Source organism: Sinocyclocheilus rhinocerous, unplaced genomic scaffold (assembly GCF_001515625.1).
Source record: "Sinocyclocheilus rhinocerous isolate Xijiao unplaced genomic scaffold, SAMN03320098_v1.1 scaffold1121, whole genome shotgun sequence".
In the NCBI taxonomy this organism is placed as follows: Eukaryota; Metazoa; Chordata; class Actinopteri; order Cypriniformes; family Cyprinidae; genus Sinocyclocheilus; species Sinocyclocheilus rhinocerous.
In genome coordinates, this window is record NW_015670367.1 from 523196 (window position 1) to 545185 (window position 21990).

Sequence of the window (21990 nt, forward strand, 5' to 3'; positions counted from 1 at the left end):
CTCGAGTAGCGATCTTTCTACTTGGCCTTGTATTTACCTGGTGTTTCTTGAGCAGGATGTTGACACTGGTGAGATCTTTTCCGAAGTCATCACTTTGGAGTTGAGAGGAGATGTTCTGGAGCCAGGAGTCCAGAGCTGAGCAGCTCTGCGTGAAAAGTTCAGTTCGGTTAGCATCAAACAGACACTGAGCTTTGGCTTGAGTGGTGCTCTCTAGCTCCTCCCACTGCTTCTGCAGGCTGCTCATAGTCTCTGATACAGTCTGCTCCAGCTCAGGCTTCTCGTTTACTAACACCTGACCCTCCTGCGAAAACAAGAAAAAGAGAGACAAAGTCATTGTAGTAGTTTTGACTTATGCAGTTCTGCTCGTGAGTTCACATGCCTTGTTTTTTTGCTTATTTAGTATGGCCCTGATGAAGCTATTTGACGAATTCTGGATATTTACACACATTCCAGGATTCCCACAATTTTTGACCATTGAATTTCCATAACATTTCCAGAGTTTCCACACAAAGAGAAATTTCTAGCAAATTAAATATATTAGAGCTGAGCATTTCAATTATAAATCACCATTTCAAAACCTGTATTGGCATTCAGAGGTACATCAGATATCCAAAATCACTGGAAGAGATGTGCATGGGAATATACCTTGTCAATCTTGTCCAGCCAGTCTTTATTGGAGGCTAGCTCTGCCATGAAGGCCTGGTGCTTCTGCCACTTGCTGTGGAGGTTTCTAGCCTCATCATAGGACATGTCCTGAGCTGTCAACATTTTCTCATTTATCCACAAAGTCAGCTAAAGAGATGGGCATAGAAAAGAAGAATTATTAATCACACAAAAGGCTTTTGTGGCATCACTGGCTTCATCCTGTAGAAGGTGCTATGGTTCACTGGTGTCATTTATTTCAAAGCGTTATCTTTCATAATGTCAGTCAGAAGGACTTTGTCTCATAATGCAGTCAGTATAATGGATATATGTAGTCTTGTTTGCTCTGTATTTTGTGATATTACCTCTTGTCCATCCTGTAGGAAGTGCTGCAGCTCTCTGTTATCCTTCAGTTTAGCCAGCAGCTCATTGGCAGCTTGTTTGTTCTTCTGGTGCCTGAAGGAAATCGAGAGAGAACATGAGAAGAAAAACATGATGTTATCTGGAATGGATTTACTGGGTTTGCTGAGGACCGACACATCATCAATGCATACATCATTGACAGGATCAAATAATAGGCTGCAACCTATTTATTCCTATGATAGCAAACTGAATTTTCAGCCATAACGCCAGTCTTCAGTGTCACATGATCCTTCAGGAATAATAATAATATGCTCATTCAGTGCCAAAGATTAAAGTTGAAAACAGATTTATAATCTGGAAAATAGTTGTGCTAACTGATAATTTTTTAGAAATGTCTTAATTTTTTTTTTACTGATACCAAACTTTTGTTCTATCTATCTATATCACATATATTATTGTATTATATATTATATATATATATATTCAGCAAAAAATAGATATATTGTGGCATTGTTGTAAAATTACAGTGATTAAATTACTAAATTAAAAAAATACTCATAACATGATGATTTTGGTCTTCTTTTCAGTTGTTCTGTTCCTGCTCACCTTTCCTGAATGGAGTCTGTCTTCTCCTGAATCTTGTCAGCATAGGTGTTGCCATCAGATATGAGTCTTCGTCCAGATTCGACCACACCATTGATCTTTTCTTCATTGGCCTCCATGGTGGTGAGGAAGTCCTCGTGTTTCTTGATGGCCTCCACAGCCCCTTGCAGGCTGGAGGGCATCTCTGTGTGTGACAGAACATACTCCTGCGGGCAAAGAGAAAGGAAACTGGTTTATTAGCTCTCATTAAGGTTTCATCCACCAATCAAGAGTCATTATTTGCAGCTTATTCAACTGAAACGGGGACATTCCCCAAAAGGTAGCAAGACAGAATGTTTTACTATAATATTAAACATTTAGTATTTAGTTGTATAGGAACCAAGAAAAACACAAGCAGTATCGCAATCACACACCTGGCTATTGAGGAAGCCCTCTGCCTGTTTTGCATCTCGTAGCAAGGTTTGGAAATCAAAGGCCTGAGCGAGGACACAGTGGCGGCTCTCCCACATTCTCCTCAGCTCATGCCAGCCAGTGTCCAACGCTTGCAGCCGCTGGGCTAGGAACATGTGCTGGGCATCCGTCTGTCCCCGAGTAACCTAAACAAGCCAAGACAATTCAAAGATCATTTACTTAAATTATCCTTACAACAACTGTTTTCAGCTATTTGTCAAATTTCAATAAAATATGCATTGTCATTCAAAGGTTTGAGGTCAGCAAGATATAAATACTTTTATTCAACAATGATTATTAAATTGATCAAAAGTGAGAGTAAAGACATTTATAATGTTACATATGATTTTTATTTCAAACAAGTGTTGTTATTTTGAGCTTTATATTCATCAAAGAAACAAAAAAATGTATCAGGGTTTCCACACAAATATTAGGCAACACCACGGTTTTCAAGCAAATCAGCATATTAGAATGATTTCTGAAGGATCATGGGACACTGAAGACTGGAATAATGACTGCTGAAAATCAGCTCTGCCATCACAGGAATAAAATACTTTTAAAAAAACAGAAAACAAAATAGAAGTTATTTTAAATTGTAATAATATTTGTAATAATATATATGGCATTTTTTTAACAAATAAATGCTGCCTTGGTAAGCAAAAGACATCTTTCAAAAACAAGAAATTTTACAGACCACAAACTTTTGAAGAGTAGTATTAATGAAGTTGTTTTTTAAACTTTACACTAACTGACCTCAACTCCAGTGGCTCTCATCTTCTCATAATCTTCCCTGTAGTTATCTACTTCATTCTTTATGGCCTCATGTTGAGCCAGCAGACACTCTGCTTCTGCCAGAGATGTCGGCGTGTCTTCGGATGCCACAGTGGTCTGTGTACGAGACAGCCAGGCCTGGAAGTCATCAAGATCTCTAAGAAAGCCCTGAAGCTTAGAGGCTTCGCCCAACGACTCCTCGCGCCGTTTCATGGTGGCTCGAAGCTCCTCCCACACCTCCTGGATTTCAGCCAATCGACCCTTGATCTCCTCCTCCTGCTCGGGGTGCTCAGACACCAACTTCTCTGCCTCACAACGCAGGTCATCCAGCTTACCCTGTGGAGAAGAAAGCAAAAGAGAATGAGTAAGAGAAAGGATGAAGCTACAATGTCTTTACAGTTGAATTAGACTTAATGATGTGCTGCTTTTTACCTGTATAGCCTCCAGGTCTCTTTCCATACCAGTGAGTTTACGCTGCAGGGCCATGACTCCAGCCAGGTCATTTCCAAGGCTCTGCGTGGACTCGATGACCTTGGTCTTCTCCTTCATCCAGCTCTTGATCTCATTACACTCTAGATGATAGTTCTGGATATTCAGTGCTGATTCCAGAGCTTGTTTACGCTGGTCAGATAGACTCTGGAAATCAGACCACCTGCAGAAGAGGATAAGGAAGGAGAAGCATGAGGCCATTTCTGTGTGAATCTGATTATTTAACTTTATGAACCTTCTTTGTGTGTATTTGTGTTGAGCTGGGTCTTAGTGTTGTCAATCTGCTCTTTGTGTTGGTGAATATACCTCTTATTGAGTTGGTTCTGTGTCTGGTCGATCTGCTCTTTGTTGCGGTTGTCTGATCCAAGCAGCTGTTGAGCCACTTGATTGACATCAGAAATGCGAGCACCCAGTGTGTTCATCTCTGGCTCCAGAGTTTCAAACCTTCGGTCGAAACAAAACAAACCATAGTACACCAATATATGCCATATCAATAAGATTAACAAAACAAAACTCACGCAGGCATAATTTTATCAGTTCTCACCTTTGCTGGACCACCTCCAGATCCTCTAGTTTGGTGGGAATCTCCATGTTGTGCAGCCACTGTTCTTTTTCTCCAACCCATTGCTGGCAGGCACTAGCTTCACTAAACATGCGATACAACGCAAGCGCTCCATCTAAGGCCTGTCGCCATGATGACGACAACCCCTCTAACTCTTCATAGCGCTGCTCTATTGCTGGGAGGCGGCCCTCCACCTGTTGAAGAACGAGAGAGATATATATTATGGCTAACATACACTACCATTCAAAAGTTTGGGGAAAGAAAGATTTTTTTTTAATGTTTTTGATAAAGTCTCTTATGCTCGCCAAGGCTGCTTTTATTTAATCAAAAACAGTAAAACTGTGAAATATGATTACATTTTAAAATATGTTTTTTCTATTTTAACATATTTTAAAATGTAATTTACTCCTGAATTTTCAGTAGCCATTACTCCAGTCTTCAGTGTCACATGATCCTTCAGAAATCATTCTAAGATGCTGATTTGGTGCTAAAGAAAATATTTTGTACTGCTTAATATATTTGTGAAAACCGTGAAACATTTTTTTCAGTATTCTTTTATGAATAGAAAGTTCATAAGAACAGCATTTATTTGAAATGGAAATCTTTTTTAACATTATAAATGTCTTTACTGTCACTTTTGATCAATTTAGCACATCCTTAATGAACAAAAGTATTAATTTCTTTCTTACTGACCTCAAATTTTTGAACAAGTATTAACAGCAGTCAGTCAATTCAAATATATAAATAGTGGTTAATATTGCTTGTCAATTTGTAGTTAATGCCAAATTTTTTTCTTACATGTATGTGTTTTGTGTACCTGTGGAGACTGTGCGTATGCTTCCGGCAGTGTTGAGGCCTGTTCATGTAGTGAGTCGATGAGTGATCGGTGACTTTGAATCTCCTCCTCCACCTCTCTCTGCTTTCTGGCCAGGGTCTGTGTAGAAAACTCATCGTGGCCAACTTCTTGACTAGACACCTACAAACAGTACACACAGAAAAACAAAGATTCAATCTGGCGACTGAACTCCATAACTACACCATGATAAATTCTTCTGGACAAACAGTCAAGTCAGTGATAGCAAACAGTCTGTTAAAAATATAATATTATGTGTTTGTTTTACCAGTCTTAGTGTTTCCAGTATCCAGGCCTCCATGTCGTTGCCGTCTGTCTGGAATTGATGGAAAGCTACAGACTCTATCAGCCCCTGCTCACGCAACTGTGAGGCCTGTAGAAAAAGAATGTGAAATGTGATGTAAGATTGTGAAAGAGACACATTACACTTTGAAGTCTGAGCCATTCTCTGTTGCTTTACCTCCTCCAGGTGTGACCACTGTGCTCTCACGTCCTTGATTCGCTCTGTCACCTCAGGTGCCCCATAGTGGCCTTCCTTCACCAGGGCCTCTCCGCCTGCAATGCTGTTCCCCAGAGGGCCATACCGGGCTGCCATCTCATCTCTGAAGGCCTCATGTTTAGACAGGAGGTGAAGAGCGGAGCTCAAGTCCTTTCCGTAGTCTCCTCCAGACAGGATCTGCTCCTGCTCTCTGATCCAGGCGGCCTCTTCTCCCAGCTCCCATAGGAACTGCCACAGCCTTCGCGAGTCATCTAGTCGAACTCGTCGATCCGCTGCCAGCTGGCTCAGTTCTCCATATGCTCGGCCCAGAAGATCCGCCTTCTCTTCAACCAGAGTGGGGTCACATGGCTTATAACCTAAAAGAGAGGACAACCAATTGTGTTTTAATTTTGAGCTTTTGAGCTTACAAAAACCACATGTTTGTGTATGTACAGGGAATATCCTCACTCTGTTCATTTGAAGTAAATCTCTTCGCAGCAGCCTGCACGGCTTTGACTTGCTCGGCCTGTGCGGATATATCAGCTTCCACAAGTGTGTGTTTTTGCAGCAAGTCCTCCACATCATGAAGGTGTTTTCCACTGTCCTGAGATTGCAGACGACTCTAAACACGCAAATAAAAACACGCATAATTTGCTGTGGACAGCGATCTCCAAGGACAAATCTGTAAGACATTACAAACATTACAACATGCAGGGAGCTGCATGGCAGTGCTAGCAGGTAAGTAAAAAAAAGTTCAGTATTATTTAAGTTATTAAATAATAATAATAATAATAAAGAATGATCAAATTTTACATTACAATTCCATTCTTTTCTAAACAATAGTCAGATATTATGAGGTTAATCACAAATTATTTTAATTGTAAGATAAAAAGATCAAGATTTTGCAAATATTCATAATATTTTATAAAAATGTATTTTTTCACAGTTTAAATGGGTCTTTATACATGAAATTGTACAGCTATCTTTATATTTTAAGAATGAGGTCTTGCACAAGAGAATCATATTTTGGGGCCCCATCCAATTTCCGAAAAAATAATATGTTGGTCTGAAGTGGATAGTGATACCTTCATGTCTTCCATCCAGTCCATGATGTAGCTCATCTCCTGTAGAAGGCGCTGCAGGTCTCTGTGTGCATTCAGCCTCTCTCGCCGTGCTGCAAGTAGTTCCTTCAGATACTCCCACAGTCTAAGGACATTATCCCTCCGTGCCAGTATGCGGCGCACTTCATGATATCCCTCCGCCTCCAGTTCTCGAGCAACAGCTTCTACGGCTGCTACGCGCTCACCGTACGCCTGGATGTCGGTCTCGATGGCCTCGTGTTTGCGAGTGGCTGCTTCCACAGCACCCAGCTCAACACCAAAATTGTCCTAAAGGGTACAACAAAGTTTTATGTTACTCATCATCCCACATTAAACCATAAATATTTTTTTCAGTTAATCTACGTCACCTGTGAGACCAGCCGCTGGTTTTCGCTGAGCCAGGTTTCTCTCATGGCTGCTTTGCGGTCAAAACGTGCAGCCAACATCTCCAGCTTCTCCTGACGAATCAGCTCATTTCTCAGTGCCAACTCCCTCTCGTGTTCCGCTTTCTCCAGCCTCTCCCATGCCTTTTCAGACAAACAGCAAACACAGCTGGCCATGAGCATCACTCAAAACTCAAGTTATGTTTGTGTAGCTTCACACGTAGAGGAGCATTTGATGTGTATATACCTTGTTGATATCAGAGATGAGTTTTCCCTCTCTTGGCATGTAGACTTTCTGATTGTTTGCTCTCATTTTACTCTGAATGGTGAAGAGCAAAACCTCCAAATTTCCCTTTTCAGTGAATCTGTCAAACATACAGAATTAAAGCAATGTGTCTAGAATGACTTCTGGACATTAAACGTGTAAAGTCAACATAAAAATCCTGTTTGCAGCCCATTTTACTCCTGTAATGTGACCCCTGTAAACCCGATTTTATCCATCTGGAATTGAATGGATGGTGAAAAGTGGGCGCTACATAACACAACCGAGCCAGACTGAATGCGAGTTTGCTAAAACAATGCCTACACTAGCTATTATTAAACATTATCCAACACTGCAAACAATTATTTTCTTACTCAGTATTTTTTAATAATTTTCCAATACAAATTTCTTTTATTCTTAAATCAAGACACATTTACTTGAGAAGCTAAATGACTTAAAAATGATATTTTTGAAAAAATTTATCAAAATTATATACCCAATGGGCTAAAAATTCAAAAACAATCATTTATTTTTCTTACCCCACTGGAAGATTTTTTATTTTTTGCAAACAAACTCACTTAATTTTGAGTAATCACTTTAGTATTTTGAGTAATAGCTTACGTCATTTTGCTTCTCAAGTATGTTTCTTGATTTTAGAATATTTCAATATTTGTACTAGACAACAAGACAAATATACCAAGTAAGAAAACTATTTTTGCAATGCATGCACAGCTGATGTCAGCAGAAAAGATAAGTAAGTTCAGAGTAAGACTAAGTTAATACATTTTAACTGAAGATCACATAGAATTTTCTGCTATGGAATAACATGCACCAATTGATCAGTAAGACCAGGAACGTGCGTTAAAAAGTAAATGGGGTCAAACTTGACCTTATGTTGCCTTTACGTCATTCTTTTACAGTATTTTTTGTCCTTGTGGACATCACTCACTTAGGTGGTTTCTCCACAGTGCGGTATGTATTGAAGGCCTGTAGCTGGTTCTGAACCGCACTGAGCGAGTTAGCGAGCTGACGATCATTAAGGGTAACAATGGTTTGTTCAATCCACTGCAGCAGCTCTGAGGCCAGAGTCTCGTATTTCTCTATCAGCTGATCTGCTTCGATGGCATAGTCCAGCACCTACAGAAACAAATACACCCCTATTCACTTAACAGAATGATCCACACTTACAGAAAAAGAAACACTTGTACACATGTAAACAAGGGTAGACTGTAATTCTCTCTCGCTCTCCATGTACCTTGCCGATTCTCTTGCCCTCTACGGCAAGCGCCTTCATCTTGCTGAAGTAGTGGTAGTATGTAGCCACATATGTGATGATGGACTTCTCATCAGGCTGATCAACATTCACATCTAAAGAGCAAGAGATAAGACAAATACATCAGCTAGTTAATAATAAATAAGACATTCATTCTTTTCATTTGGCAAATCTGGTGTTTCAAAATCTGAGTGTTTGAGGGTAGCTCTGTCTTTATTATCTGGCTAAAAATTATGCATGCATTTGCTATTTATGCCCATATATGTATCTCACCCTCTGGATCCAGTAGCTTGGTAAGACCCAGCTCCTTCTCTGCCACATTAAAGGCATTCTGCAGGTTATAGTGGGCATTAGAGCGCTTGAGATTATCAAAGTCAATCAAGTCTGACCTAAGAATGAGAAAGAGAGCAAGAAAAAAAATCAACAAGAAAGCTATTTGAGGTTGTAAAACTCCAAGAGAACATTTCCGTTTGTAAAAACCCTGCAATACACTTTTCCAAAAAAAGAGGGAGGCACTCCAACACTGCAAAGAGAGAGTGAGGGATTTTTCTCTCTTTATTTAGGTCAACTTAATTTAACTTTTATTTTTTCTGTTCCTCTGCATGAAAAAACTGCAGAAGGAACAAAGCTGCTGGGCGACAGTTGAGAGGAAAGAGCAAAAATGAGGTGCTAGTGGGACTGTTGAGGATGAGAAGAACAGGAAATCCTACTGGGACCAATTAGTTTATAATGAAATTATTTCTTAGGAATAAGAAATAGGAAATATACAAACATACAAAATCATACAATACTGTACAATACACAGTAAACACAGTTGGGACCTTATACATGCTTCTATTTTGCATTTAATGTCTTAGTAATAATAATTACAAACCATAAAAATCACTCTTTCGCTTTAATGACAGCAAGTGACGTGACATGTGGCCAAGTATGGTGACCCATTCTTGGAATTAGTGCTCTGCATTTAACCCATCCAAAGTGCACACACACAGCAGTGAACACACACACACCGTGAAAACACACACAGAGCAGTGGGCAGCCATTTATGCTGCGGCGCCCGGGGAGCAGTTGGGGGTTCGGTGCCTTGCTCAAGGTCACCTCAGTCGTGGTATTGAAGGTGGGAGAGAGCGCTGCACATTCACTCCCCCCACCTACAATCCCTGCCGGTACGAGACTCGAACCCGCAACCTTTGGGTTACGAGTCCGACTCTCTAACCATTAGGCCACGACTTCCCCAAGTTGTCCAAAAATATAGACTTGGAGTGAATAGGCTATTACACAATTTAAAAGTCTCAGAAATTGCAAATTTAGAGTGATTCTTTCAACTTCTGCATTTACATGCACTTCTGCAGAACAAAGTAAAAATTCCAGAATGCCGCTGGTGGTTGAAGCCCCTGCAGGCCTCTCTGTATGTGTGGGAACATGCTGAAGAATGAAGGGGCATGGAGTGCGTGAGCACATGCTACTATGTGGAAATCATAGTCATACCAAAGCTTGTCATGTGTTCGAGAACCAAAGCCTTGTACTGGTGTACTTGTAGGACAGTGTGTGCGTGTTTGTGAGCTCAGATCGATACCTGTGTTTGTGCACTATGGCATTGAACGCTAGACCATCTCTCCAGCTGGTGGTAAAGTTGTGGACATTGACATTTGGGTACCTGAAAGGAGAGTAGCTTTCATTAGTACAGGACCAGAACTAGTGTATTTAATAAAGCATCATAGACTCACTCATTCACTTAATTTATTTTTCTTCCACTCTTACCCTGCAGTCTTCATCTGACACCACAGCAGCAGAGCATCTTTGGCTGATTTCTTCTCCTTGTTGTCCTCTGTCTCAACGCTAATGTCTTGGATCTGTTCAAACAAGTGAGATGCAAAACATGTTACTGTATAAACTGCATATCATTTCCATTTCCATTGATGCTGTCTTTATGTTCTATAAGCTGTTGAGTTCAGTTTTGTATACACTACTGAGAATTTAACATACTGTAACCACTACCTGAATATTTGGGAGTAAAATTAATTAATTTGTAGAATGCAGTTGTCACTCCTATAAATAACCAAACACTGTGTGTACTATACATGATTCAGCACTCAGAAAAGCAGTGACAACTGTTTAGCTGCTATGTGTACATGGCCTTTAAGTGATTTAACACAAACAAATCATATAATCCAATGAAATGTTTGCTGCCAATCACATCTTTTACTGGTCTTTTATACACTACCATTCAAAAGTTTGGGGTTGGCAAGAGTTTTAAAATATTTTTAAAATAAGTATTTTATGCTCACCAAGGCTGTATTTAATTAATCAAAAAATATTTAAAATATTTGTATTCTAATTTAATATATTTTAAATGTGATTTATTCCTGTGATGGCAAAGTTGAATTTTTAGCATTGCTCCAGTCTTTGGTGTTTCATGATCCTTCAGAAATCATTGTAATATGATGATTTGGTGCTCAAAAACATCTCTTATTATAATCAATGTTGAAAACAGTTGTGGTGTTTAATATTTTTGTTTAAACTGTGATACATTTTTCAAAAGAACAGCATTTATTTGAAATGTAAATTTTATAACAATATTTTTACTGTCACTTTTGATCAATTTAATGCATCCTTGCTAAATAAAAGTATTAATTTCATAAAAGTCTTACTGACCCCAAAATTTGAAGGTTGCGCAAATATGAATTTGCATATTATATTAATCACATTTACAATACTGTATATAAAATAAATGATTACTACTTAAAATAAAACGGTAGTTTTTAGTGGAGTAATTCTTTACTCCAAATGCTTAAAAAGCTTTCGTTCCATCATGCTAACAGTGTGCAGCTCTAGATTCTATAGATCTGTATCACAGCCCAACAGAACTCTTGTTGAGAGATATCTTAAAACAGGCTGAAATATCGACAAACACGTACACTAACGCAGAACATAACACTGCCAAGCTTCATTAAGTCCGTTAATAAAGTCATCTTGATCCAGTTCAGACTATATTCCTACAATCATTTATAATCTGCTGGGATTCATTCAGCAAAGAATGAAAAGAAAAAAGTCTTATATCTTTTGTAATTATGTCATTGCTGCAATATAATAAAACACAAATCAGCAACATCTTCACAAACTAATCAGAAGCAGTGATCAAACAAAGTGTGCAGTCCGGATCAGTCTGCTTTGATAATTAGCATGTTTCAATAGAAGTAATTTTGAAAATTTTTGAAAATGTACAGGCCAATCAAAAGGGCAACAAAGTGGCAGACAAAAATATGCTAATTATACTTCATTGTGAATAGATGACAGACTGATACAGCCAAGGACAAATAAATAAATAAATAACAGAACTGGGTTAAAAGAAGACAAAAGATCACAATAATGACCAATAATCACACATTCTGCCTAAAATCTTTTTTGGGATCAACATGTATGTCTATGAGTCAAACTCCCAAGTCAGGATTATATTTAATATTGTGGGCTGCACTACACAATTACAACCAGTGCACCAAAACATTGGCATGATTTAATTAAAAACAGGTGATGCTGTTTCTTCAGTGACAAGTGAAAGATGCCATTTCTCTGGCTTAAAGTCTCCACCTGTCTGTCTCTCTATCTCTCACACCTCTAATCAAAGCCACGTCCTCTTACCTGGAAACGGAGAATTATGGTCCAAATGAGTCCAAGTGTGAGGCGGTGGTTTCCATCAACAATGTCATGAGAACCCATATTCTCCAGATGAACCTTTTGTTCCTTCAAGAATTGCAGAGCCTTGTCAACGTTCTCCAGGCAGTGGATGCGCATACGGCCCTTAGTGGGCTTTGGCTGAGTGAGAGAACAAGGTAAACAAATGTAATAAATGAAAGTGTACTGATTAACACAGCAACCCAGCGTTTGATTGATAGAAGGCCAGAGGAATAAGACAACAAAAAACAGGCTTATTAGAGATGGATGCATGGATAGATGTATGCAAGGATGAATGGATGCATGCAAGGACGGATGCATGCATGAATAGACTGATGGATGCACAGATGGATGAATGGATGGATGGATGGATACATGGGTGGATGCATAGATTAATGGATGGATGGAGGGATTGCTGACCAGTTGTTCCCCAGAGAGGACCTCCAGCAGTCGAATAAGCATACGTCCATCGCGGAGGTCAGTGTAGAGGTCACCAATCCTGCAGGTCACGCGGCCCAGGTGAGAGTTCACCCATTTAGTGAAGGTCTTCTTCTGCACTGCTTCTCTCTCATCTGGAAGAAAAAAAGTAAAAAATAAGTTTTAAAAGGTCATGCTGAACCCAAACCTGTGAATGCATCTAAAAAATTATCTAAAAAAATACACATCATGTAAAAAAACAAAACAAAAAAAACTCTAAAAACAAGACTCCATAAATGTTCCTGCTACATGTCATGTCAGGACCTGTATTTTACAACTGTGCATAAAATGAACATTCATGAATGACGTGCAGTGACCGAGGATTGACTGTAACTCTAAACTCTATTAAAGCAACTCAATTACTGCAGTACATTGACAGCTTGACTGATGGCTGCCCACATTAATCAGAGCAGACCTCACTCACAGCCAGCCAATTACATGACGGGAGGGGTGGGACTCCACAGCAAAAAGCATTGTATGACGTTATAAAGCATGTATTTAAAAAAAAATGTGTATCTGCTCATAAGATTGATCAATGAATGATAAAAACAGACAGAAAAAGACCAAGACGGACAGGAAGAGAACAGGAATGCTTAATATGACTGCAGACAGATGAGTGTCTAAGGAGCAAAGAAGAGTGCAGCATTAGCGTGCAGGAAATGTGAAAGCATATGGGGCTGGTCAGTAAGAGGCTCAACCCAATGCTGTCATCTGAATGACCTTTACTGAGGAAGAGCAAGCTGTTTATCACAAATACTACTACATGCTACCCCTCACTACCACCTATATTCAGAAAGACTGAGCAAGAACTACTGTGTTGTGTCGCATGCATTAATACAAGAAGATAATTCTTGTGACAAGTTTAAATGAAGCATGGTAATTTAATTGCTAATAAGAAAAATGTCACGAGCACAAAACACCTCAGTCATTAAACAAACACGCTTCCCGTAAATGCTGAAAACAAGCACACAAAATAATGCAAGAGCACAATAGCAGCGAGAGGCAACACAAGGTCATCCTCAGAGCCATCTGGTCACAGATCTTCTCTCACGCACAAGCACACACGGTCTTCCATTAGGGCTGAGTTTGTTACTTTACAGGGAATTGGATCAAATGGTAACAAACAGAAACACCTGTACATCTACGACTGAAAACCACAGAGCAATTAACTTTCACACTGATAAAAAGGTAGTTAAATAGTAAAGGACACACGATCTGAAAAGTGTGTTTGTGTGTGTCTGTAGAGGCCTGATCCTGGTCAGACTGGACAGATTGGAAACCAATCACAGAAAAAAACATCACAGTAAAATCTTAGAGTCTCTCTTTCCTGATTAAATTCTCATCCAATTCTTATCTTAACTCATTCTCTTTCTCTGTCCAAATTTCTTCAATGAAACAATCTTTTCTACAGTTTTAGAAATTGCTGAATCTCACAAGATCATGCAGGTCAGACAATTCTGACTTAAATTCTTGGATTTAAAATGAGTTTTTAAAGAAATTAGAAATTAATTTAATAAACTAATATTAATTAAATCAACATATGGATTTTTAACAAAACTAGAATTTCATATTATATATTTTATATAATATTATACAACAAATAAAATTACGTTCACACCCAGATGAACTGACACATTGGTTAAGAGGAAGTCAAGAGTGTAATCTAGCTTTAATTTGGCCCAGTGATTCTCAACTGATGGGTTGGTGGTAGGGGTGGACGATATGGCAAAAATATCATCTCACAATTTTTTTTTTCAGGAAAATCACGATTCACTAATTTTATCATGATTCTTTTTCATGTTGCTTATACTATTAAATAAGAACAAAGATACACATTATAAACACACATAATATACAAATAAAACAAATAGTGCATTATTTTTTAAGTACAGTAGGTGTATTTAGCAGTAGCATTAAAAAAATTGAATGAACAAATGAAGAGTTCAGATGCAAAAGCCTCTAAGTGTGAATGAATTGTTTAACCAGGCTTTAAAGCACATGCAAATAATGTACTTTTGTGATTGCAAACAAGTGCAGTCCCGTGAGTGTAACTCTACAGCGGAGTTCAAATTTGATGTGAATGTATATCACGTTGTACAGTATATTGAGACGGAGGCGCCCATGATCAAAAATTGTTATATCGCACACCCCTAGTTGGGGGATATACAAGCTATGAGTATAAAACCATATAGTTAGACATGCTGTGTGACATTCCCTCAGTCTCATCAACCATGAACAAAACTATGAAGGGTCAACCCAGACTACATTATGCATCTGGTACTTAGCTGCACACACACACACACACACACATATATATATATATATATCTTGTGTTTCAGCATTTTGTTAATAATAATAATAATACACATACACACAATTCTTGAATCACAAAATTAATTGTGGTTCATTTTATGTAGCCATTAAATACATACCCCAGTTTTTATTATTAAAAGGATAGTTCACCCAAAAATGAAAATTCTGTCATTAATTACTCACCCTCATGTCGTTCCAAACCCGTAAGACCTTCGTTCATCTTCGGAACACAAATTAAGATATTTTTGATGAAATGTGAGATCTCTCAGACCCTGCATAGACCGCAACGCAACTGTAATGTTCCCAGGTCCAGAAACGTAGTAACGCAAACAAAACAAAAACAACAATTTATTCAAAAATTCTTCTCCCCCGAGTTACGTTTTCCGCCATTTTAGAGTATCACAACACATACGCACGCTTTCCCCTAAGCATAAACAATGTTTAAATACCAAATGACATATTATTAGCCTATATTTGGAATGTTATTTGTTGTATGTTAAAAATTTTAAAAACATGTTATTTCATGGTTTTGATGAGGCAGAGCACAGGATAAGAGTTATATTAGTAGTAATCTTAAGCCACAGTCAAAAGAATTTAGAATAGAGAACAGGGCTTGGTCCTTTTGCTTCCACTGATATGATCACACTCTCACTCGCCTACAGATTCGTTCAGGGAAATGCTCCACACAACTGAGGAAACCTGTTCTGCTGGTCACCGACACTGAGAGGAGGGACAATGCTTTCAAGCACACAAACACGCTTACATGCAGATAATGGCAGAGAATGCTCTGCTTTACTGGTTGGAATGCACAGACCTGCACAGTTCTGAACGATGATGTTTTAATTACATATGAAAATCTATTCAAATGAGAACATTTTGTGTGATCAAATATTGGAATGCCATTTCGGAATATAACTGCCAGTAGTAACTCACACACCCACACACTACATGAGGTGTCCAAGGGCATTGTGCTTTAAGTGAATAAATATTTAGCTTTTACCAAATAAAAGGAATGTGTGTTGACCAAACAGGCCTAAAACTGCAGTGAAGGGTCAGTGTGTGTGTGTGTGTGTGTTATCAGAGTTGTGGTGTTCTGGTACTTTAGCCTTGATCTGTTTAGAAATGAGGAGACCTTGAGCATTCCACACCAAGGAGGACGACACACAAACACACACACACACACACATAAAGGAAGCAGAAGGGAGTCTGAGACCTGGACTGTGACCTGCTTTACAATGCAAATAGGAACAAGAGGGTACAGCAATCATTTGACCATTAAGATGGATGGTCAATATGAACAGATAATCAGTAAATACCTGCCTGCTATTCAAATTGCAGGGATGCAAACTCATCATGGGTGAAAAAGGTGAGAAAGACAAGCAACCATGGAGATAACATGAAGAAATGTGCCAAAAATCCTGGTGGAAAACAAAAACTTTTAAGATGACAATCCCATGAAATTACCATTATATCCAGTAGATGGAAGCAGAGGATCACTCATCAGCTCAGTTGCCATTTCCACTCCCTAATTTTCACGTCTTGATTTTGAATTTATTATAAAATTACTATTAACAAATTTTAGTACTGTACTGAAGTAGTATAGCAAGTACAATTAAATAATAATGCATTAAATGTTTTTAAATATATTTAGATTTATTTAAAAACTAATTTTTTTAAACATTGCCTTAACCCTTTCGCACGTGAGTTTAAAATATTCTAGCTGAGCCCCCAGCGTGAGTTTTTTTTAGGCACAGTTATTTTAAAATGTATCGCCTTATTGTTTCCATGGCGACGCGTCATGCTTGTCATGTGACACAACGCAGCCACAATAGATCTGTGACACATGGATCGCTTTTATTTCGTTTTTCCTGTTTTATTCAAAATATTCACAAACATGCTCACTATATTATGAAATATCTGATATTCCGATTCTGAAATATGTGCAATTAAATCTATTTGGTAGTTTAAACACTTTTATATCGACCGTGTTAGTTGATCTATACCGGGTGATGGGCGCCGCCATGTTAGTTCGCGCTGAATACGAGCTGTGGGATTTACAACACGCAAATTCATCCTCTCCTACTGAAACACGTTAAAGTAGGTCTCCGGTAAACTGGGAGAAGAGCAGAGTAAACTTTATAGTTACCTACACAATCTGTATATGATATCAATAAAAACATGTCGTCAGATTATATTTGTAAGGATCATTATTGCCGTTTCCATAGACATCAGCGTGCATTTTACAAACTGTAAATGTATGGTTTTGCTAGTACTTGTGTATTTAAATGTCTGAAACCTAAAATAAGTATTATATGAATGAATACTTGTGATAATATGACAAGCGCTTAGCGCGTCCGATCTGGTTCAGCGCCAGGCAAAGCGCGAAAGCGGATTTAAATTCAGCAGTTGATGACGTGACGCACTCAAAGTTCTAATCACACCGGTGTGATCATACGCGTCAAAGGGTTAAAAAAGACACATTAAAAAGAGTGTTTAAAGTTTTATCTTGAACTGTAGAAGCTGCTAAATATTTTCAGGCAACACTGACTTGTTGCTGTTGTAGTTTTGTTACTCTGAATTTAGACTGCATCACTTAATGCACAAGTCTATTTTTGACATTGGCTTGTCAGATAGTTTGTTCCACCCAGAGCTATAGTTATCACTGTCAATCATAGCAATGACTGGCGGAACAATTTAGCGGATTCACTCGTGTAATTTTTTTACACTCGCATTTGTCACTCCTGAAACCGTATACATGGATGTTCGGTCCTCTTAGACAAACAAAACTTTTCTTCAAATTGTCAATGGACTATGTAGAGAAACAGAGCAGAGGGCACTCCCCTGATAGTGCAACTGACCAAGCGTACTCACGCGAAAACTCCTGATATAATCAATGACTAACTACGCAAACAATCTCTTATTTACACCATGTATGCTTTTTCTCTCTCTCTCGTTATAATAGGTAGATCTGCAAGCATGTAGAACTCTGTAAACTTGCGAAAACAAAAATTAGTAAAGAGCGGATTCTAACCTATACAGTAAACACCTCTGATTGGCCATTGCTTTCAACTAGGCATCGGCCGATTACCGGTTTCAAGGTATACCGCGATTTGAAAATTTCACGGTTTCAAAACCACTAATATTTTCCGTTATACCATCCCTGCGGTATGCGCTGTTTTTCATGACTCCTCAAAGACTGAAAGTGTAGGAATCCCTCAGGTTGAGTGCAGTGTAGAGAGTAACACGACCCTCCTCCTCCTGTTGGTGTGAGCGAGCGGTCAGTCACGTGTGTGTAGGATGGCTGAACTTAAGGAACTGCCCCTGGAACTTACGCGAACTTTCGGCAACCGGCCGTTCCCCTGGAACTAACGTGATCAGCAACCAGTGCGAGCAAGTGGTAAGTCATGTGTGTGTAGGATGGCCGAACATAAGGAACTGCCCCTGGAACTAACGTGATCAGCAACCAGCCGTTTTTTGTGGTAAGTCATGTGTGTGTAGGATGGCCGAACATAAGGAACTGCCCCTGGAACTTACGTGATCAGCAACCAGCCGTTTTTTGTCTTATTGCAACTCGTCTCTGTTCTGGATTGCACAAACAGCGTTGCAATGCAATCGTTTTCCAAAATGTAATTTATGTGAAAATATGAAGTCTGTAAACGCCCGTTAACAGAGGCCAGAGACGCTGAAGAAGGACGCAAAGAGAAAAATACTGTAGCAGGCAGATCACTCACTGTTCATGGTGCACGAACTATTGGAAGAAAATCCTCAATATTGATTTGGGGGTTTATATGAATGTGTTTCTGAGGGGAACTGACTGTCTTCAGAAAAGTTTACGTGGTATTTTCTTTTCATCTCGTCTCTGTATAGTTCATATTAAAGCAGTGTTTCAGCTCGCTGCTTTGTTTACAGCAGTAACCAAGGAAACGCTGTATCTGGTCTTCCAGAAGCGCCTCCTGCTGTCAGAGAGTGAATCTGCGCCTCATTCAGAGCTTCTGCTGTTTGTTTCGTTCAGGCATGTATTATAAATTTCACAAAGCTAGTCAGAACATTCTGTTTTTGCTTCAAATTGGGTTATTAAATCAAATTATGTATATGAAATTATATAACTACATGATATGAAATGATATAAATTATATGTATATGAATTATATAACTAAAATTAAATAACTGTAATTACAGATTTAGGTTAAATAAAGATTTAAGTCATAGGGTTGGGAATCGGAAATCGATTCCGATTCCGATTCCAGTATCGGATACTTAAGGTCAGGAATCGGATACTTGTTGTCAAATTAAAATTTCGATTCCGCCTATCGATTCCTATGCGCTTTTTTTCTTCATCTGTGAGGACCGGACCTAGCGATCTGCCAGGACCTTGCTCGCTAATCTAAGCGTGCCAAAGTTTGGATACATTTGCGATCAGATGCCAAAAAAGCTAAGTATAATATATGTGATAGCTAAACATGTTGCAAGAGAGGTGTCACTACCAACATGACAAAGCACTTTAATAGATTGTTAAATATCGCGAACACAATTTAAACACCAACGTGATTCTATTCCTAAATTATGATTCGTCTGTTTCATTCCTCAACCTTTGACGTGTGCAATCAATTTTGTGATCACTTGGTTCGTCCGTGCAGCGTAAGATCTCACCAGTGTGATTTGAACATTTTAATTTGCGTTCGCGCAGCCATTGACAGCTTCACAGTATCATTATTTCTGTTACAAACATTCAAATCACAGAAGTACTGGGATAAAAGTTTATAGTTCAGATATAAACTGTGTGTACGATGTGTATGGTAGCGATTAAAATAGAGTAAATCACCTTTTGAAGGTAATTTGATACTTCAAATGAAGATTTATCGATTACATTGTTACACCAATAGGTGGCGAAAAGGGGCTGTTAAAATGTATTTGTCTTTGAATCATACAAAAGGTTCGTTCAAGAACACTGATTCATCCAGTAATGAAACAAGTACATCTTGAGTGAGTCATTTAATCATTCATTCATAAATTACATGTGATTTTGTTTAGTTGTCTAATGTTTTTTCTTCAGAATCATTAAAATTCAAATGATACCCAACCCTAGTCAGTCTTTATTTTTCTTCTTTTTAGGAAACAAATCAAAGAAAAAATAAACAAATTCTATTGTTCCTAATATTCTGTATGTTGCTCAAAAACAAAATATATAGTGTTCAGCAGAAAAAAGTTTTTTTTTTTTTAACACATTTTAGAGCTGTAATGCAATACAGTGATACTGTGATATTTTTGCTTAAGGTTATCATACCGTCAAAATCTCATACCGGCCCATGCCTACTTTCAACAGTAATGCCTGTGATTAGCTGCAATACTCAATGCCGCAAAAACTGGAACCATTTGAAATTTTCATTTGAAACCAGGGTGTGCACGCAAATACACACAGGAGCATTTAAAAGAGGTTGACTACAAGCGGGTACGGAATTGAATTAGTACTAATGGTACTGTAAAAAGACCTCCTTTCTCATCAGATCTACACAAATCTCGCAGGTGGTCTATTTTGATCTTAAAAAGGTGAGTTCTCACAGTGTTCTTCACCGCATCGATGAAATTGATTTACACACACACATCTGTCTGCTGCCCCTTTCCACACTGATAGACCTCATAGTTACAGAATGGACTAATGTACACATAAAGACCTACATTACACAATGTAAAATCTCTGATTTATATTAGGAGGAGGTAATGAGATGTGATCTGACAGTCCAGAGCTGTTCTCAATACATCATAACCTTTTGGGTGGTTCCTCCAGCCTGTGCTGAAGGTCGGGACTATTTTACTACAATTTTTCCTAGAAGTTTTTCCAGTCCACATTGTTTTGAAGAGTCTTTCGGCACAGTCACAGAGTTCAGGGTCACATGTGACTGATGATCTGTGTCCCCCTTTTGGAGCAGCTCACGGTCACTGATGATCATGATGCATTTCACTTCATGTTTCCAAAAGTCTAGACTGAGATCTTTCATTTTGAGACTTTAAGGGACAGTTGATGTTACAGTGAAATAAGTGGCAATTCATGTTAAAAAGGCTGCTGACACTAGGAAACTATTTTTCCATGTATATTTGTGTAAAACAGGCAAAATATTGTTTTAAGGTGTCTTCAGTGTAAACGTTTCTTGTAAATGTCAACAGCTGATTTTCACTGCTGCTGACTAATCCATCAATTACAGATTAACCTGAAAACACACACACACACACACACACACACACACACACAAAGCTAAAGCTGCATCTTCACGAGCTTCCAGTCAGTAAATGAAAAAAAGAAGCACAAATTAGATTATTGGCAGACAGGAAACCCATCGACCAATCAGCAGACTCACTCCATACAAGCTTTGCATACATCTACCAAGCCTTCAGAATAAACAAACACACAGTCTAGGAAATGGCACTTCCAACGCCTACAAATGAGCCTTGATGTACGGGAGATGTATAAGCATGCGAGTGAGTGTGAATGACATCCGTGTGAATTGTCAGCACACGCTCATCACCACCACATCTCAACACATGGTATATTGAGGTGTACGTTTCTGATCTGAACCACATTAAACAGCTTTTAACCAGATCACAGCACACACACACACTCACAACATAACTTGTGTACAGACAAACAGCTCTGTGCTCATTACTGCATTGATGTCAGCCGTGCTGATGTCAATCTCAGACAAACCTGTTAACATAAAAATGTCACATGGGTCTGTACTTAGATTTCATCACTAACAAACACAATGAGCTCATGTTCATTAACTTGCATGGCAATAATCCCAGTATAGAGAAAGAGTTACCATAGAAACATAAAGGTCACTACAATATGGAAAAAAGTCTGTGGACATTAACAGCGTCTTTTGAAGGTTAAAGTCTAGCTAGTTAACATTGGTATAACACTAGCAAAATGATGAGAAAACATTAAGTGAATCATTTAACACAGTAAGCAGAAAAGGTAATAGAAGGACAAAATGAATTTCTTAACACTGCATGCACACAATATTTAGAGGAATGACATTTCTCAGAACTTCCTGTTAAAGTGTGTGTGTGTGTGTGTGTGTGTGTAGTATTTCTGTGCCAAATACACTCCTTCTGGGTTTGTATAAGTTTCTGAAAGTTTTTTTGGAGTATGGCCCTTCATGACTCCATGAAGGGTGGAATTCCTTGTACAGACACTTCAACCAGCACGAGAGCAAGAGCAGCCCATCAACGTGCTTCATTCGGGTTATGGAAGTCGTCGGCAGCGCTGCACAGGACTTCTGAACGCGCTGACATAAGACGTCT

General features: G+C 38.7%; 1 protein-coding gene across 8 annotated transcripts in view; it reads right to left on the reverse strand.

Annotated features, from left to right (window-relative positions):
• LOC107734132 (spectrin beta chain, non-erythrocytic 1-like) overlaps nucleotides 1-21990 on the reverse strand; it is an 81987-nt gene that overhangs the window by 9082 nt on the left and 50915 nt on the right. For all 8 annotated transcript variants that reach the window (XM_016545991.1, XM_016545987.1, XM_016545986.1 and 5 more), the window contains 23 exons: nucleotides 12322-12473; nucleotides 11869-12042; nucleotides 9991-10082; nucleotides 9806-9886; nucleotides 8503-8618; nucleotides 8212-8324; nucleotides 7906-8093; nucleotides 6942-7059; nucleotides 6680-6838; nucleotides 6297-6599; nucleotides 5680-5833; nucleotides 5194-5588; nucleotides 5002-5106; nucleotides 4698-4856; nucleotides 3863-4074; nucleotides 3625-3762; nucleotides 3262-3481; nucleotides 2812-3165; nucleotides 2022-2204; nucleotides 1612-1814; nucleotides 1008-1098; nucleotides 646-792; nucleotides 38-301 (listed from right to left, as the gene is read on the reverse strand). In XM_016545991.1, coding sequence (XP_016401477.1) covers nucleotides 38-301; nucleotides 646-792; nucleotides 1008-1098; nucleotides 1612-1814; nucleotides 2022-2204; nucleotides 2812-3165; nucleotides 3262-3481; nucleotides 3625-3762; nucleotides 3863-4074; nucleotides 4698-4856; nucleotides 5002-5106; nucleotides 5194-5588; nucleotides 5680-5833; nucleotides 6297-6599; nucleotides 6680-6838; nucleotides 6942-7059; nucleotides 7906-8093; nucleotides 8212-8324; nucleotides 8503-8618; nucleotides 9806-9886; nucleotides 9991-10082; nucleotides 11869-12042; nucleotides 12322-12473 — 4121 coding nt within the window. The remainder of the gene's footprint in view (nucleotides 1-37; nucleotides 302-645; nucleotides 793-1007; nucleotides 1099-1611; nucleotides 1815-2021; nucleotides 2205-2811; nucleotides 3166-3261; nucleotides 3482-3624; nucleotides 3763-3862; nucleotides 4075-4697; nucleotides 4857-5001; nucleotides 5107-5193; nucleotides 5589-5679; nucleotides 5834-6296; nucleotides 6600-6679; nucleotides 6839-6941; nucleotides 7060-7905; nucleotides 8094-8211; nucleotides 8325-8502; nucleotides 8619-9805; nucleotides 9887-9990; nucleotides 10083-11868; nucleotides 12043-12321; nucleotides 12474-21990) is intronic.